The following is an 18959-nucleotide window of genomic DNA, read 5'->3' as shown; positions in this document are numbered from 1 at the left end:
TTTTTTTTATAAAATAGCTGACTTGGCCTAGAATTCTACTGATTTTAATTTTTGCAATGTCCAGGAATAAAATCCGTAGTTTGCCGATATTAACCGAAACAACCCGACATTGAAAATATGAAGATCGGTCTCGCGAAGACGTTTGTAACTAATGTCATGATCTAGTCTAAATACTTTGAATATTTACTGTTTTATATTGGATGTAATAGGTCTAAACGGAAGAAGAAGTGGTAAGTTATAAACATTATATAGCATTTCGAAAATCGAACCGATTTAACATGAATCATAGATGCAATAGCTTCAATGCACGAAACCAAATTTGTAACCCCAGGGACCGGGCTAAAATATTATTGCCTCTGTCGAGCTACTGACAGCAAACTGTGAGTCATGATTCAACAAAGCCATGCAAAAGAGAAATAAACCGCGGTTTTATACATACAAATTTTTTTTGCAATGGTGATCTATGCAAAATCCATGTACTACCCGCACTAACCGGGTTTTTGCTGGGCAAGTTTGTCTATCTGTGAGTCTGCAGACATTTGCGTTGCTGGCTCATGATCATGTACAGTAGATCTAGTAGTCTAATTCGTCTAACTAAATACACGTATGCCTGTCCTACTTTCGGATTTTGCATGGGCGAACACATTTTTTTACCAGACATGTTATGTGGTAAGAGTCATAGTCCAGACCAATATTAAGTAAAAACCCATCTCATGCCCACTCTAGTCATAATCATCAATTCCTGTGATGGAGCTAATTTGTGTAAAGAAGAAGAAAAACCCATATTTAGTAAGTTATTTGCCCTTTAACGAGTTTGAATGACTCTAATATAGCCACTTCATTCATAAATATACTGTAGGAAGTAGCTAGGACCTATACTGTTGTGGCGGAAATCATTTGAGACTATTGTAAGTAGTCAAAAGTGTCCAATGCTTATAATTTTCAGCTGCAACAATATCTATGTAGGAAGTAGCTAGTAGGAAGCAGAAACACATATATATACAGCAAATAGATATTCAGAATAATTCAGACTAATTTCCCAGGGCTGTGAGGAAGGATAACAATCATGAGTGCCAAATGATTTTTTTTTCTGCATCACCAGTAGCTTTTTTTTTCATATGACAGCCACCAAGTGTCCTCTGAACACGTTAAAGAAAAAATTTGCATTTCCTTTCAAAATGAATAACAAACAGTAAAAAAAAAAAAAACACACAAAGAAAATCCAAAATGAATTTCTATAGAAGTAAACAACAAAATGAAGAAAGTGAAATATCAACAGAGTGAGAATATCCTATTTATTCAAATAAATGCCCCAGAAATGTGAAAAATAAACTAATGATAATAAATGATGAGCACTAATTGACAACTAGCTGTGCATGTGTCAACAGTTTTATTTAATTTGACTATGGTGAAAGTAAAACCGGGAGTGGAAGAGTTATTAGATATTTTGAGAAGCTCATATGAACAAGCAGTTACCTCCCATCTCTTTCTCATCAAGATTTGTATCACCCTCTTCTTCATCCCCAGGATAATAGTGAAGCCAATAAGATATAACTTTGTTAACAGATACAGTAGGTAATAGATAGACCTCATTAACAAAAACTGATGCATCAGGGTTGTATGCTATAACATGGTCCTTATTGATAAAATATTTGATTTGTTGTGTTTCACGGCTGATTGTCTGATCTGCTGATCTTTAAGCAGCTAGACATCCCAAAATTTCCCTCTGGAATATCGATGGTCAGATATAATTCTCTTTTATTATTCCTTCAATGTAACAAATATATATGCTCTTTTTAAGATTTTCACCTTGAGCTGAAATATTTGTCATTACTCTATCTTGCGTATGATAGACTTCTGAGTAATTCCTGTAATTCAGAAAGGTAACTGAAGAATCAAAATGCAAATGCTTGTCTAAGATGTGTCGAGGTGCTTGAATCAATTATCAAATTGGTAGTAAATGTACCCCATTTGTAAGGAAAATTGTCCCGAGTGACCCCACTCATTTTGATTGATACTATATTGTTTTTCACAGGTAAGGGGAAGTAACTTTGACATTTAAGCTTGTGCGTTCCTATATATATATATATACATGTATGTACACCAGATCAGACGACCGGGTATAATTAAAGGTATTATGATCATTGATTAATTATGGAATATTTTTTTGATAATTATTTATACAACACAGAGTTGATGAGATGAATCCAGAGCAATAGGCAGTCATTCAGGTACATATATATAATGCACCTGTATACTTGGTAGGAAGTAATATTAATTAACCAATTCAATTATGTTTAGTGAAACATCCGTTTATACGTATATACCCACCTACACTTTCTGATGTCAATGCCATTCATGATTAAATTTGGAAATTCTCTATTAAACACAAAATTATCCTCTAATATAACATTTGAGTTTTAAAATCTTAATATTGTTAATTATATATATAATAACACTGTTAAAATTTGTAACTTTGTAATTATCAATAACATTAAGATTTTAAAACTTTATGTTTTATTTCAGTGCCAGCATCCGAATATGAATTATCATTTCTTAAAATAAATACATTATAGCAAATTTCAAAGTAAAATATATCTATCTACCGGGTATATACTGCGATACTGGCTAGTATTCAACAAGTCTATCATTTCTGTAAGTACTTCGAATTCCAGTCTTCACCGTGCAGTAGCTAACTAACTAAAAGGATTGTGTTATTGAGAAAATTCATTTGATATATAAGGTTGTGGACTGATTAATTTGCACATCACAAGTCACAACTATTTGAAAATTTCTTATAGTTCATACCAAATTTGAAATCCAGATGGCAGCTCACTAGACTAATGTGTTGTGCATTGCTGCTGTTGCAGATATATATGCGCTATTGCCTGAGGTGCCTGTTTAGTTTCATTTGTTACAGCATCATGACATGTACTTTATGTATACTTCTTCATGATTCTATTTTAAATCTTCTGCCAAACTTCAATAATGTCATGAAAGTAATTAGGATGTCACAAATAAAGGTCAATGTAATTCTAACTCACTTTAAAAGTTTAAATGTTACAGAGTGACATTACATACGTATACTGATCCACAGCAGAATGAAGGTGGATGATCTGTTTGATACAAATAGCGTTTCAATCCAGGGTGATGAGCTCCTTGCTTATCACCTCATTAGTTTCAATTTACACTTAGTTTGAATTGTTATAATTACCAGGCTGGTTAAGTATTGTTATGACATGTGCATGTAAACTGTGTTTCTCAGATGAAGATTGTCATTTCATTTTTCCATTCTCTTTATTTCATTTTGATGTCAGTATGCATGCAGGTACCTATATTTCTTTTATGCAGTTCTCTTGTTCGTCTATTAAGTGATCAATGAAATAAAAAAAAGCACTTAAGAAATTTGTGTTGAAAACAAATTGAATGTGAGGATATATTTAATGAACCATTTAAATTACATAATTTTAAATGTCTGGCATAACATTCTTGATTAATCAAAGCCAAATACTTCAACTCTAAAATGGTTATCACAAAAAAGGGTTAATTCAAAATTTTTTCGGGAAAAAAAAAGAAAAGAAAAAAAAGGTAAAATCAAGAGTTATTGTCATAAGAACTCTTTATTTTTCACAGATAGATATATAATTGATTACGATCAGTGCAAACAACATGACATTTCCTTGTTTTATTTTCTTTTAAGAAATGTTAATACAATTAAAAATTATTACATGTGGCCATGCATGGTGCATACAGTTTTTACTCTGAGCCATAATGTATTCATAAATGGTTTGTTCAATGTATACCTATAGCTAGAGATCCTAATTTTAAGCTTTCATTACAATTAGATAAGTAATATAATGAAAAAGACAATTATTGAGTTACAATATATGTAATATCAACAAATTTTTTGAACATTGTTTTTTTTTTTTTTGCAGACTTCCCTGTTGTATGTAGAACCCAGCAGAACTAGACCTGACTTTAAGAAGCCACAAGTCTACTCCTGTGTAAAGCTGTATACACAGGGAAGATTGATTGACAAGTGGCCACAGGTGTAAATTGACAGCTGGCTCAGACATAATACAAGCCATACCTGTCGATTCACTCAGACAACAGGAAGTGACGGTCACACATCGCTGCTCAACCTTATCTTTTGTTGGTGATTTTTAAAACCTGAACCAGAATTTGAATTTGTAAGTAGCTATATCACTTTAATCAAATAAACACATTTACACTATACTATATACACACACACATATATATATAATTATAAACAGAAACACACACATCAAAATATTGAAAAAAAAAGTTTGAAAGACTCCTTTTTGACCCTACCAAAAGTTATTTACATTATACTGTCAAAAACAATGATTACATAGTTGTGGATGAAAAAACCCCATAATTTGATAAGAATTGTAGCTAGGATTAGCAGTGAAATTGGATGCCTTACTCAGCTGAGGCAGAGCATACCATAATTTGGTACATGCATGTTTATATAAATGTGTTGTGCAATAAAATTAATATCATTGCTTGTATAGGGGAATTAACTATATATATCTACAATGGTATTTATGTAAACATCCATTTCATTTTCACTTTCAAAATAATTCAATTAAAAAAAAAATGGAATAAGAAAATTATTTAGACCTGGAAAGAATAGACAGTGAACAAAAATTGTCCTTTTCTGATGGCCTTGACTCACTTGATTTTAAAAATGATCAGATGTTTTACTAGTCTTTTCTAGGGCAATAATAGTGAAACTATCATAATTACTTTACAATTGATTGTGAAGATTAAGCAATTAACCTGAACCATGATCACATGTACACAAGTCATCAAATATGTTGTTCAGCCCTTTATCTGAAACTCTTACATAATCTGCCAAGTTTTGATTGACAATGGCATTATGGCAACTGTTTTGTTGCAATGAAATAAAGTTCATGATGACAATGAATTGAAGCCAGGTATAATTTTAATTAAGTGCCAATACTGTAGTTCCCATTGTAATTTCCCTCTCACAGATATGACTCACAGTTTCCATACTTTATCCAATAACATCATTATCACATGATAAAAAAAAACTGCAAGCAATTAATTATGAAATCCCTTGTATGGGACTCAACAAAACTGATGTTTTTAGCAAACTGAGTAACTCCCACTGTGTTTTCTCTGTAGGGAACCTGTATAGATATCATTTCTGCATGGCGTGTTGATAACCGGTTTGTGGGAATTATTGATCTATTCTCACCTATACAACAATTTCACTCCTACATAAGTCTGATCCTATACTGGTATGTTGACCATGGCTCTGCATTGTGATGGATCTCTGTACTTTCTTATATGGATATATACTTCAGTCTACAGGTATACTGCAGGGGCCGCTTGGCGACATAGTTATTTAAACGACATTCAGTAGTGAAATTTTCACCTGAAGGGTTTTACTTATATATATATATATGTGTGTGTGTGTGTATTTCTCTAACTTTATAGTCTTTATTTGTCACTGGTATAGGTATGTATTTGATAACTGTTTAACATTTGTTTACGTTAGGCAAATTTATAAATTCAGTGGTATGTATAATTTCTGTATATTTATATAAGTAATATCTTAAATATTGTGTGCATAGTAAGTCCATATTCTCGTGGCTGTGAATTTATGATTATTATATAATATAGATATAGATATTTGTTAATATTCATGGAAATTGTATGGTAGTCGGTTAGTTAGCAATTTTTTTTTTTTTTGCAGAATTTCTAATAATTTTGCTACTTCTTTACCCAGATGTTACGAGGACATAAATTGTCATAATTGTACTAATATTAAACGTTCATTAAATTGTCAAGTCATCATATATTATCAACAGTTCTATGAGTTTAATTACTTGTACATCTGTTATTTGTTATTGATTACAGGTATGGAAAAGTTAACTTGATCCATGCTATGTACTACAACATGATTATGATATATGTATATACCAATATTTCAAATTAAAATACCATAATTTTTAAGATGACTCAAAAGTTTAAAACAGGCTATATCAGTGGAGACTAAGGTATTTTGTCTGGTATAACTTTTGTTTATACAGCAATTTAATATCAGATCTAGGCCAAATACAAACTAGACAGCAGATGTATATACCATTTGTATAAAGATATTGGTTCTAAGTCTGGTATGTGGCAGATTAAACTTAAGCGCTTTGCTGGTATCCCTCTGTGATAATAAGCTGTAGGTTTGAAAGTTAATGAGCTTCATTTTGAGTCCTTTTCTGAAACTAACCTTATATCTAAATACCAGCAAGTAAAAAGTTCCACAAAGTACACCCTGTGGATGTTTATTAGATACATCTTCTGAAACAGACTATAACTGGTTGCTGAGACTGGAAGCATCAGCACCAGTGCTAAGTGCCTGAAGGATATACACTGTATACATGTATACTGGGGAATTACCTCTGTAGCTATCCCCACCCTTACTTCTAGATATTCTCAATTGGTCATTTCATAGAATTAGTGGAATAATTGGACTGATAGAGCTGGCAGAAGATTGGGGAAGTTTGAGATCTGTCATAACAGCCTGAGGCATTCTGTGGATCTCCAGTGAAACGCTGGCTTTGATCTTCAGGCTAGACTTGTTACCTGTGTGTGATATAATCTTCTGCTCACTCCTGCTGAATGTTATGGATTTTTAAGGTGGATTTGACATTTGATTTTTCCTGTTACTGCTTCATATACGATACACAGGAAAGTTTGTACCAGATAACATTGTTATATTTACACATTTTTCTGTATGGATAAATTCTTATTGGAAGAAACCTGTTTACCTGTGTTAGTGATATGATACAAAACGAAGATGCGTGAGATGACCATTTCTGTGATGTCATGTTTGTGATCAATAACAAGGGTGCTTGAAACTGCGCTATCAAGGATTGATTTGTGATCGATGTTCTTTTGATACACTAGTGTCAGACTGTTAGAACAAAATCTTCTACAAGTGAACTCTGATGGGAAACATGCTTGCAGATGTGGCCTTGAATTATTTATATTTTGGTAATTAATAAATCATGTATTGGTATATATTCTGACCTGGCTGCTATACAGATGACCTTCTGACTTTGGATAAACAAGTAATTAATCAGGTTGTCCTGGTCATTCCTGGAGCTACCGCATATATATATATCGGAGAAGATCCAAGGATGGATGTATCATGGAACAGTTTAATGATGGGAAGATCGACAGTAACGAACTACAGGTATCCTCCTCTCTGAGGCATCTGGCTTTGATTAGTTTTACATGGATACGTAATTAAATTACCTGTAATTAGTTTACCTGGGATTAGTTTACCTGGAATTAGTTTTACCTTCATTAATTTACCTGCAATTAGTCTATTTGTGATTAGTTTATACCTGTATGGTTAATTAAGTGACCTAGATGTAATTAAATTACTGTAATTTTGTAACATGCAGATGTATACTTACCAGGAGTGTACATGTGGTGATCTGAGCTGCTACCTTTGTACTTCACCTTTGAAATATATTTTTGTGCAATATACTTAATTAATGTTAGATCTCTAAGAAAGGTGAAACTGTATCTTACAACTACTATATAACATTGTATTAGTGTTTTTATTAAACTATGATTGGCTATGATAGAAGGCATAAAACCTTTATACTCCATGGAGTATACTATTTTTTATATGATTTTCATTTTACCAAATGCAAGTGCATGTATTCATTAATACATGGGTGGTCTGGGTGACACATTGTACATGGTTTTGTTCCGGGTACTCCGGTTTCACCACACGGTACGACACTTCACACACTTCCATCCAGCCTAACAAGAATGATTTAAGTTGATATATCTTGTTTTTGTTAAAAGAATAAAGTTTAAATTTTAGCAATACAAGAAAGGAGAAGTGTATCAGAATTGTTAGGAGGTACCCTATGGTATAAATAATGTAGGTTTCATGGTGACATTACAAGTGAGGAAAGAAATAGGAAATACAAGAAGAAGTAAATTGTTTATGGCAGTTTTACAGTCTATATGTCTATTGTGCCAGGAAGAATTAACATAAACCTATTATCTATTTTTAAAAGGAAAACTTAAATAGAATCATGAATTTTTTATAAATCCAAATAGCTATGTGTAAGACAATATTTCATGTACATAATGCTGACTTTGATCAATACTTTGCATTGTTATTCATTGGTTAAAAGCCAGTATACGTACCATAGCCAACTTCCATGTAATATATATGATACAACTGAGTGACCCTCATGATCAGATGCTGGAGGAAGCATGTTCAGACTTGATAGATTTGTTTTCGTAGCAAAAACAAGAAACTTATATAATTAACATTCATAAACTTTTTAGTTTTATATATAATTATAAATCATTCATTAATGTTTGATTATTACTGATGTATGTGGTTACTGGTCACAGATTGGTACCAGCTGACCTGTATTTCTCCCATACTTCACAGGGTAATCTCTGGTATTGCTATGGAAAATGCAAATGTTTCCACCCGAAGATTTTGGGCTTTTGATGAAGGATTTAGATCAATGTCTGTTCTGGCTGGATATCATTTATTTTTTAAGTGCATGAGAAAAATAATCAAACATGGGTCAGTTTGAATTTGTAACAGCTCGATCTGCTGGCCAGCGCTTGGCAAGCCTATGTAAGCTACAGTGTACGGTATGTGCTGACCAGCTTAACTCTCCTACTCGGGTTGAGAAATCCCAGGAGTGTCTGCATAACATTTCCGTGTAAGATTCTATTAATCAATTCTTCCAAATCCACAATTTAATCACAATTGCATATAATGAAATGGCCCTTTTGACTTTTTGACTTTGCAAATGACTGCCCACTGCAGCTAGCCGTCCAATTTTCCATGACATATCCAAGGGCACAGAGATGATGTGTAACGACCGGTATATCACTATCAGGAACAAAACACTTGGATTTAAAAAAAAGAAAAATTGTACATATCTTTATATACAGTACATAGTGCGCAGTGGTGAACCTAGTCCCAATTTCTGAACACTTTTAAGTGCACAAGTGAAACCAGATTGGTCGGTGTGTACCTGGAAAATTTGAAACCATTGAGATTGGTGTACGTACGCGGTACCTGGAACTTCACTACACTGATAACAGACATAAATATCAATGCGAAGCTTATAATTGTCTCTAATGTTATCGGTAACACCCAATGTGGAGGAGGATTCATGTGTTATATGCCAGTACAAAAATAACTTGCATCTTCAGTTATTTTTGTATCTTTTACATACCACAGTCACAACTAATCACAAACGCCTACACATCTCAGGGTTAACGTGGACCTAGAATATACACATTCATATCCATGCCAGCACACATGCCTTTTTGCATGTGACTATTAGACTATATGCGTAGTTCCTCTGTCTTAGTCACTTGCACATGCACTCCTAAAAAATATCGGTGAAAATTGTTATCACTTGTACCTACATTTTATTTCATTCATTATTTTTAAAATCCAATTAAATTAGCACCAAAAAAATAACTGTGCAGATATACATTTACAGTGTTTCCTTCTGATGACGGTACTAAGCATAATGGACAAATTGACCATGTTCACACCCCATCGGTAGCCCCATTGTGACTTGCAATTATTAAATGTGGTATTGCTGGAAAGGGAGTATAAAGCTTTATCAAGTCTATCAATATGAACTAGATCATTTATTTAGTGATGTCACAAATCGTTTTGAAAGGTACGTATTACAAGATGTCAAAATGTAAGCTTGCGATTGATAATTAAAGCTATTCCACACTCAGCATTTTACCTGCCATGACCCAGGCCCCCTTCGCATTGACCTTTAAGGCTACATATATATGCTTCTGGTAAATAAAATTTTTGAGATCAGTGAAAAAAATCTGTTTCTATTAAAAAAGGAAATAAATAAAAAGCATATGGATGGAATTTGTTTTCAATATATAGTTGAGAAATTTCAAACAGGCATCTTGAGGCAAAACTATGCATGGAATTTGGTGGTATTCCAATATCATGAGCTATACATGTGACCACCTTTAATTAAGTCATAATTTTAAAGGAGTCCTAAGGCTTACAAAAATCATTACATATATGTTAAAATACTCCTCATTCAAAAGTTGGCAAGTATATATGCAGTTAGGAATGTAAAAATCGGATACCAAGGAGAACCAGAATTGGCACACTAGCTGGGACAAGTACAAACTACCATATACATTGTATATGCAATGTATATCGGTTTGTCAAACATGCTTTTCACTTGTATTAAATTGTGTCCTAGAGTATAAGCACTCCTTCCCATATTGTTGCGTGTATATTGTTGCCAGTATAGCTGTAAAACTGTAACACATGTTTCCATAATTGTGTATTAAACATGTTGCTTCCCAGAATACTGTTGTCTCTATATAGCTACCAGCTATATATATACCTACAGTGTACCAGGTATTAATTTTTGTTTATCCTCACAGCTATTTGAACTGCTCTTCCTCTGTAACCTGTGGTCTATCATCCAAATCTAGTAGTTTAGAAAATATAGCAGAAAAAATGTCTAATTCCTAGAGATCTGTCCTAAAAAAAAATTTTTTTTTCGTTTTATTTTTTTTTCGTGCACTTTCTTAATTTTTGTCTGTATATTTCTTCTTGGTTTATGTTGATTTCTGAGACTGATCAGAAGGAAAAGATGGATGAATAGGCATATGTCATCATGGAATTTGGTATGCATTATGCAATAAAAGATTATCAGTAAAAACTTTTTATCAGTTGGTCTCTAGTACACTGATTTTAGACTAGATACAAGAACCAAATCTCTGGCCTTTGAATTTTTGGAGACTGACCAAATGATCAGATACAGATAAGCACATTACTATTCTAGTCACTGTAGCTTGTCAAATGCTTGTCAGCAAAATGAATTTTCAACATATGTTACCGCATGAATCATTTACTGTTGATCACATGACGGTCAATACAACAGAAATTTCATATTGAGAACCAATGCATATCATATGATCGTGGGCAGCGGAACTATACCTGTTTTATATTGCAAAAGGCAATACCTGTAGAAATATGGAAAATTGAATTATTGATTTAAAATATAATTATCTATATAAATACATAAGAAGGTGGATGTGGTGCAGTACATTTTATGAGCTGTAGTTGATTATCCAAAGGTTAAAGATTTGAATTTCCTATTGTACTGTGTTGAATAAACAAATGTGTGTAATATGCATTACTACAATTCCCAACCGTGTATGTACAGTATGTACATATAGATTGCGATCCAGGTATACATATGATCTAATGGACAATTTGTCATTATTTTAGGGTATCTGTCCGACCAACTCTGTACCAATGAAGCTTTATTTTTCAAGAACGTAGATGTAGTGCAATGGTATAAGCTGCAGGTATTTCTGACCAGGCGACTAGGTGCCGTAAATTGTAAGTTAGAGGCCGGCCGGTCGGTCGGTCGGTCAGGAAAGTCATGATCATAAAATTGTCTTCTTCGTTTGTGTTACTGTGCATTGTATACATGTACATAAATGTGTATTGATATTTTTGTTTTTGCAGATTACTGAATGGGCACCATGGATCTCTGGAGGAATAGACACCACACATTGATAATTTGGCCGACTGGGTAACGATGGATACACTTACTCCCCAATCAGTATTAGATAGTAGAAACACAGAACGTCAACCCATCTCGTGGCGGGTTAATCCTGACCGTCTCACCAGAGCTGCAAGTCCAGGTCGTCTGACAAAGCGACCATCGAATGAGGATATAGAGGAAGTTTTACTGTCAAGAATTGATCAACCTTATCGTACAAGTTTCAGTGCAGTAACAACACCGATCAAAAGTAAGAGACAGAGAAGCCGGTCAACAAGTCCTGGTGCTTCTAGTATGAAATCAGAGAAATCTTCGAAATCAAATAGAGGTACTAAACATGTGACTTACAATGCTAATGTGACAGTCAGACATTCCGACTCTTTTGAGAATCAGGATTTGTTAGAAAGTAGGCTAGATTTTATGAATAGCGACAAAGAAGTTTCAGAGAAAAAGTTTGATTTTTCAGGCAATATGGCCGATTCTTCTGCTACACAGCATGAGGACGATAGAAATGTGATGCCGAAAAAGGATGTAACCAAGGATGACTATTCCTCTCAAATACATGAAGTGACTCAAATGATTGTGAATGAATATTCTAAAGACACACCAAAGCATGAGAATGAAGTGAGTAAAACTACCACACCTGCTCCCAAGGTTTATCGTACTAAGCCCCCTCTCCCAGGGAAGGGTAGTGGGCGTGGTACCCCTAATGGTAGGCCACCTCTCCATCCATCAGAGGTTGGACCTCGGAATGTAGTAGCTTGGGAATATGAGCATGATCGTACGATAACCTACAGGAAAGCAATGTCCAATCACTACACAGATGACAAAAAATCCGCAAGAGAGCCACTCAGGATATCTCAAGGGGACAGAGCAGATCGTCCTGCTAGGCCTAAAGTGGACCAGACTGCAGATCCCGAGCAAAGAGTTAACCAACCCTCTGACATACAACCTAGAATGGAACGATCCAGCTCCATGCCATTACAGCCACAGGAAGAAGCTAATCGTCTGGCTCCCCCGAAGAAGACTGTAAGTAGCAGTATAGGGAATTTCTTCCGTAGGCTGTCTCCAAGACTTGGTAGAAGAAGTAAAAAAGATCGCAGTAATGAATCTATGTCAACCTTGTCAGACAGTGGACATGGTGGTTGTGCTTCAGACGAGAATTTATCCCGAAGTAAATTCAGACAGTCTTTTAAGAAACTTCTTGGTCGTGGTTCACCAAAAACTAAAAGTAAAAATTATCGTAGAGATGGATCCACTTCTTCACTTTCCAAATCGGAAGTAGAATCATTAGACCATGAACCAAGAGCACGACATATTCCCTCATCATCCAATCGAATGATGGAATCCATTAAACAAAACTCAGACAGGGATAGAGATGTATATCAAAAGTTTAAAGAAAAGCAATCGCCAAACCGTCCAACGGAGGCACGGTTGCAGCACAAACAACATCCTGTACGGGTTTCAGGGGAGGATACTCTACCTGCTAACACTCCACAACGACTTAGCACTGGGGACAACGGCCAGTCACCATCATCTCCAGACCGTCAGGTCACAGCTATTCCTGACATAGTGATGGATGTGACCCATGCTGTGCCAAGGTTGTCCAACAATATCACGACCTCTGACCTTTCACCTGAATCTGACCAGAAACCTACAGCCTACAATGAAGTTTCAGATGGTGACTTGTCCTTGGGCATAGATCTTACAGGTATGTGAATGTTTTATTGTGTTAATTACAATACAATATGATGTCGGTCCCATTTGACGAATTACTTTTGAATTATCATTAGCATACTGGGGATGTATCGGTGCCTCTTTGATTTTCCAATATTAGTTTTATGTAAAATGTTAATTAAAATTTAAAAGTTAAGGTAAGAGCAATCAGGTTGAGGCAATAATTTAAAAAAATGTCAATTGTCATAAAATTATAAGAATATAACACTTCCCTGTGCATAATCTGTACAATTTAGAGGGAAAATTATTTCTTTGCCTGCACTGTATGTTATTTCTGAGGATGTTTGTGGACTAAGGGAAGTAACTCTTGTATAATTTTGAGGTATTTGACATTCATTGATCAAATGTTTACAAATTTTAGAATTCAAAATGATGAAAAATTTAAATAATTTTTTTTTGTTAAATATTATTTCTATAAATGACAGACACATATAGCTTTATGCACTACAAACTAAATAAATTAATAATTAATATCATTGCATGCAAGAAGTAAAATAAAGATGATAATATGATATATATATACATAGATCTAGACTGGACAACGTTAACTGTATAATGTAAATGTACTATTTTGTAATGTACGGGATGACCAGTGACCTTAAGTTAAAAGAAACATAAAAGTGTCCCAAACATTTGTTGATGGGCCAGTTGTCCTGGTAATAAAATAGTCAGGTGATGGTCAGGTGGCTGTCAGAAGGGACACCTGGAATGCTGATAATTAGGTCATGTAGGTATACAGGTAAGTGTATAGGTGTGGTACAGTTTACTGGTGTCGATTACTCCTGTTGATTATATATATAGAAGTCGGAGGAGTTAGATAGTCTTATAACTGGGATTATACATTACACATTGGTAAGTAGCTTGATTTGTATAATCACTATTGTTATCAAATGAACCCTGTATAATTACATTAACTTGTACTGTACATGTATATTTTTCCACTTTGCTATGTAGTTGATAACAGTTTACTAGATGATAACTGTTGATCGGTCTGTTGAATTTAAAACCAGTCTGCTGATACAAAGGATTAAACAGATTTTTTTCTATTTAAAAAAAAAATGTCTCTTTTTCGTTCAGTACTTATAAGAAGTTCATGTGGTAAACAATTAATATATAAATTAAATTCCTTTTAGTATACACATATATGTATACATAAAAAAAATTTAAACATCTTAAATTTTCATAACTTTTTTCAGGTTTATGTGTATTTTTCTTATATACTCAAAGTCTCATGTAAATTTTAACTGAATATAAACTTTAACTGGATAAAAACGACCATTAGCATATAAAATTGATAAGTATATAACATATATATATATATACTGGTACACGTATACTCTTCAGAAAGACATGAATACATATATGAGGAGTAGTGGTCCAGGAAAACCAACAGTTACTGAGATTCAGTACATAAGACATACTGTACATTCCAATCGCCAATAATTAATTCAGCAATAATCTAATAAACATACATAGCATGTCATTAGGGCAGAAAAGGAACTGGACAGTATACATATGTATCCCAAAAATAATTTTTCGTAAAAATTGAAATCAAACTATGGAGGATATTTTGAAGGTTTTCTGAATTTGTCCTATAATCAAGCTAACCATAACGAGTTTAGAGCCGGATTTTCAGTTAACCAAACGTATAAGTTACTGAAACTAAATTTTGGGTTTCCTGGTATTATTGTGTGTGTAATTTCGACAGAGGATGACAGGTGTTTGTGTTAGTATGAGGGAGGCGATAGAGGGCAGACATAGGTGACAGATACTTACGTAGATACTGTGGTGAGACCATTCGTAATCGCTGAGGCGTGCTCATTCACAAAATCTTCACAGCGTAAAAATCTGCCCCCTCAGTATTCAGAATTTGTTTACATATATGAAGGATGGTCATAAATGGATTAAAGTATGAATGTTTTCACTACGAAAAATAATGAGTAATATATGTTTAGTTGCAACAGAAGGGAATTTTTTGTATTCCTGAATATATTATAATATTGTTAGCTTTGTATTTGACATAAAAGTTTTGGAATGTGGTAGATTTTAATTGTTCTATGTTAACATTCTTCTCATTTTGTTTGTGTACATGTATCTTTTTACTAAGACACATGACACCAACAAAAAAAGAAAAAAAGGGGGAAAATGTACATGTGAAAAGGCCATAAACTACAAAAACAATTGAAGTCTTCGTTACATCTGTCTGTCAGAATTAGGACAAAAAACAGATTCTTAAAACATTGACTTGACACAAGGATTCTGAAATGTCTTTGATCAGTGAAAAGCTTTAAATTTGTCATCTTAATTTCAGTTTGATCATTTTTCCTGATATTGAGATAACCAAAGAAATTGTATTAGCTCTATGAATTAACATTAAATAATATTCATTTCATTCAAATTATAATTGTTTTTAATGAGAAATTTTACACTAAAATCAATATAGCAGGTATCAGGTAACAAATTGGCCCGAGAAATTAATCTGATCACGTAAAATTTTGATTGGCATTGATTGATCTCTACCTTGTTGGTTTCAATAATCAATAAATTTTGTATTTTAAAGATCAAGCTAAAGTTTAGTTTGTTGTGTATGTTAATTTCATGTCTGCAAAGCTTGTTCCATTGATCTTTGAATAAACAGATGTTGATTTGATGTTTTTTGGTCCACAATTATTTTCCGTTCACCTGTGTAAATTCCCCAATTAAAAGAACCGTTTTCGAGGCTATAGTATTGTACAATTTACTGGTTGATCACCTTATTTCTGGGGTGTCCATGTTAATAAAAGGTATAATTACTTTAATTTTTCAGATAGATCTTTAAATAAGTGTGAAATTTAAATTTACAATTATCTAGATTGTAATCATCATTTAAAAACGATTACCGTATAATAACTTCCTGTCACAATCAAATTAGTGTGTTTGTTTTTGTTGTTTTGATTTTTTGGCATATTTTTATTTTCGTACATGCATATTTTATTACCAAAAGCAAACACACCTGCATTTTGTATACCGTACACAATTTTTTAGTAGCTGTTCTAATTTGGCGAAAGACTTTTTTCCCTGACTCTTGAAAATAATTTTTTTTTTTTTCAAATTTGATTTTTGTTTTAAATGTATGGAGATGCAATAACTTCATTGCTTCAATTTCACAGATTGATGGATTAAATATTTTTTTTTTATCTTATCGAAAATGTAACTTTTTTATGGTTCATTAAATTACTTATGCAACTTCATTACAATTGAGACAATGTTGAACCTAAAGTCACTTTATTGGAATTTTGAACATGAAAGGTCAAACATGTCATTACTTATTCTAGTAAAAAGTATTTTAATAATTTGTCAAAGATTAAAAAAAAAAGAATCCCTCAGGATATATAGATAACCAAGCAGTGGACTTGAATTTTGACTTCAAACAAAATAAATGAACATATAGCTGAAAGGTACATAGGTAATATGTCACATCAGAACCTGTTTCCCTTCAGGAACCCCAAAGCTGTTCCATGTGTGACAGATATCAATATGGAGGAATTTGTGCTATATTTAGCCAGGCCAGTAATAGTATGGCCATGGTATGTCAGGAGTTTAGTCTGACAGAAGACAGCTACTACTAGTAATGTCTGGGGTTGACTGTTAGAGAGTAGAGACTACATTGTGGGACCAGCTGTGTCCATCCTATGTGTATTACACCAGATGATATTGCAAACTTTCCCTATGAATGAATTTCTTCTGGAAAGTCGTGCTATGAGACTGCCTTATTTATTAAGTTGTGACGTCTAATGACTCAACCCCAGGTTTAAAGAACAGGAGTGTTTTATATCCTGGACTAATTTTCTGCTGTGACAGCGGCTTTATATATTTCAGTACCGGTCAGTACACTTAAACAACTCGTTCAGGTGTGCGCTATGCGACGAAAGGAAAGGTTGGGTTAATGAGTATGATTCTCAGGTAGAGGTAAATATCGCACCTCTAAACAAAAGTTTTATTGTTGTTTATGTAACGACTGATATATTAAATGAACATTTCTTACCTGTGTCTATAACACTGCACGGTGAAGTGATTATTGGGAGATTTAACTATTTGACCAGTAGAATAATTAAAGTACTTGTGGATTAGGTACTGCCGTGTCACTACATGTCCGAAATGTTTGAAGTGAGGGCATAGCCGGCTGATTGTGTTCAATAACATTAGAACCGTGTCAAGTGACATCGGACTAGGACACAACAGACTGCATACACTGGACTATTTAAACTGAACTGGTTCTCTATGAAATCAATTTTATTGAGTTGTTAAAATATACTGCTGGATTGGAATTTGTGATTTCTTCCGATGCAATTTGCCTTACAAAGAATGTTTACTGGAGTGGAATTGGAAGCCTGATCCCATTCAAAGTGCCAAAGTGACGATAAATATTACACTGTAATGTGATTTAAGCAGCTCTGTAAAACATTCCTGATTTTTAACCATACAGACTTTTCTATATTCCTTTGGATGTATTGACATATGGTGGATGGGATTTAAACTGGAATGATATCGTAGCACAAACGAGTCCCTATGACTATTGTGTTTTGACAGCTGTGCCGACAGGATCAAAATTAGAGTTGTAAAAAAATTTGTACTACTGTATATAATGCTGACTGGCTTCTTCAGATAACATCTGCACTGTGATATATCTACACTGTGTCTGGCCTGTGCATCGTGATAAAAAATTGATGGGCACAAGAGTAGGAAGATTTCGGATTTTTAGGACGTATAACAGTCTATACAGTTTGCTGTGGCCTTAATATTACAGTTGTGCAGAGGCGAGGGATAAATCTAACTTGTAATGTTGTGTCATCGATCAATGCAAGTGTGTCTTCTAATTTCTTAAACAAAGCCGGTGACTTCTGGTTAAGACTGAAGAATTGAAGTGCCTTTGAAGAGCTGAAGTGACTGGTAAAAACACAAACTGGAGCATAACTAAAGTGAAATTACACAATTACAAATCATGACTTTTTGTTACATAATATAATTGTGAAGAAACTATTGTCGCCACAGCATAATTCCAGTAATTTAGTTTTAAGATATTTACAATATTAGAGACAGGCCTGGTGCCACCTACTTCTAGATTGTTTGTAAAAGAAAGAAGTTATTTATTCCGAGTCACACCTGGATCAGCAAGACTTAAATTTTTTAGAGATGTTTTTTTTCGACTGAGTCAGCGATACTCAGACGTGTGTATTGGAGGCAGGATTAGCGGATCCAGACAGAAGGGGATGTTGGTTTCCCTGCCGGCTCTGTACCCAGGAACAATGATTGGAGTTGATGGTAACTTGATGATTACACACGTGTGTTGTGGAAGGATAATGTATTTCATTTAGAGCTAATATTATTCCACATGTAAATGAGGGGAATTTGTAAAAGACACATGTAAAGTTTGGAAGGGGGAGAGGGGGGTTAAAAATTTCACAGAAATCATGAATTACACTCATAGATTCATAGATATGTAAGGTAGGGTAAGGGACTTAATGATTATATATACAAACACATCTTAATATTGGGAAGTTGAGTGGGTTGGTCACTTGGTGGGTGGGTTGGGGAAGCTGGCCTGGGAGGGGGCAGGGGGGGGGGGGG

At 34.0% G+C, this 18959-nt stretch overlaps 1 protein-coding gene across 2 annotated transcripts in view; it reads left to right on the top strand.

Annotated features, from left to right (window-relative positions):
• Window positions 1-128: 128 nt before the first annotated feature.
• The window catches only part of LOC117321974 (disks large-associated protein 4-like), a 51638-nt gene continuing 32807 nt past the window's right edge, over window positions 129-18959 (top strand). Inside the window, exons 1-3 of one of the 2 annotated variants that reach the window (XM_033876627.1) lie at window positions 129-230; window positions 3936-4190; window positions 11579-13326. In XM_033876627.1, the coding sequence (XP_033732518.1) occupies window positions 11652-13326 (1675 nt within the window). In that variant the 5' untranslated portion in view covers window positions 129-230; window positions 3936-4190; window positions 11579-11651. Of the gene's footprint in view, window positions 231-3935; window positions 4191-6534; window positions 7244-11578; window positions 13327-18959 lie in introns of those variants that run through there. The other variant, XM_033876628.1, reaches the window with a different exon arrangement.

This window comes from Pecten maximus, chromosome 2 (assembly GCF_902652985.1).
Source record: "Pecten maximus chromosome 2, xPecMax1.1, whole genome shotgun sequence".
Lineage (NCBI taxonomy): Eukaryota > Metazoa > Mollusca > Bivalvia > Pectinida > Pectinidae > Pecten > Pecten maximus.
Note: the sequence above shows the minus strand (reverse complement) of the source record. Positions and strands in the feature narration are given on the sequence as shown.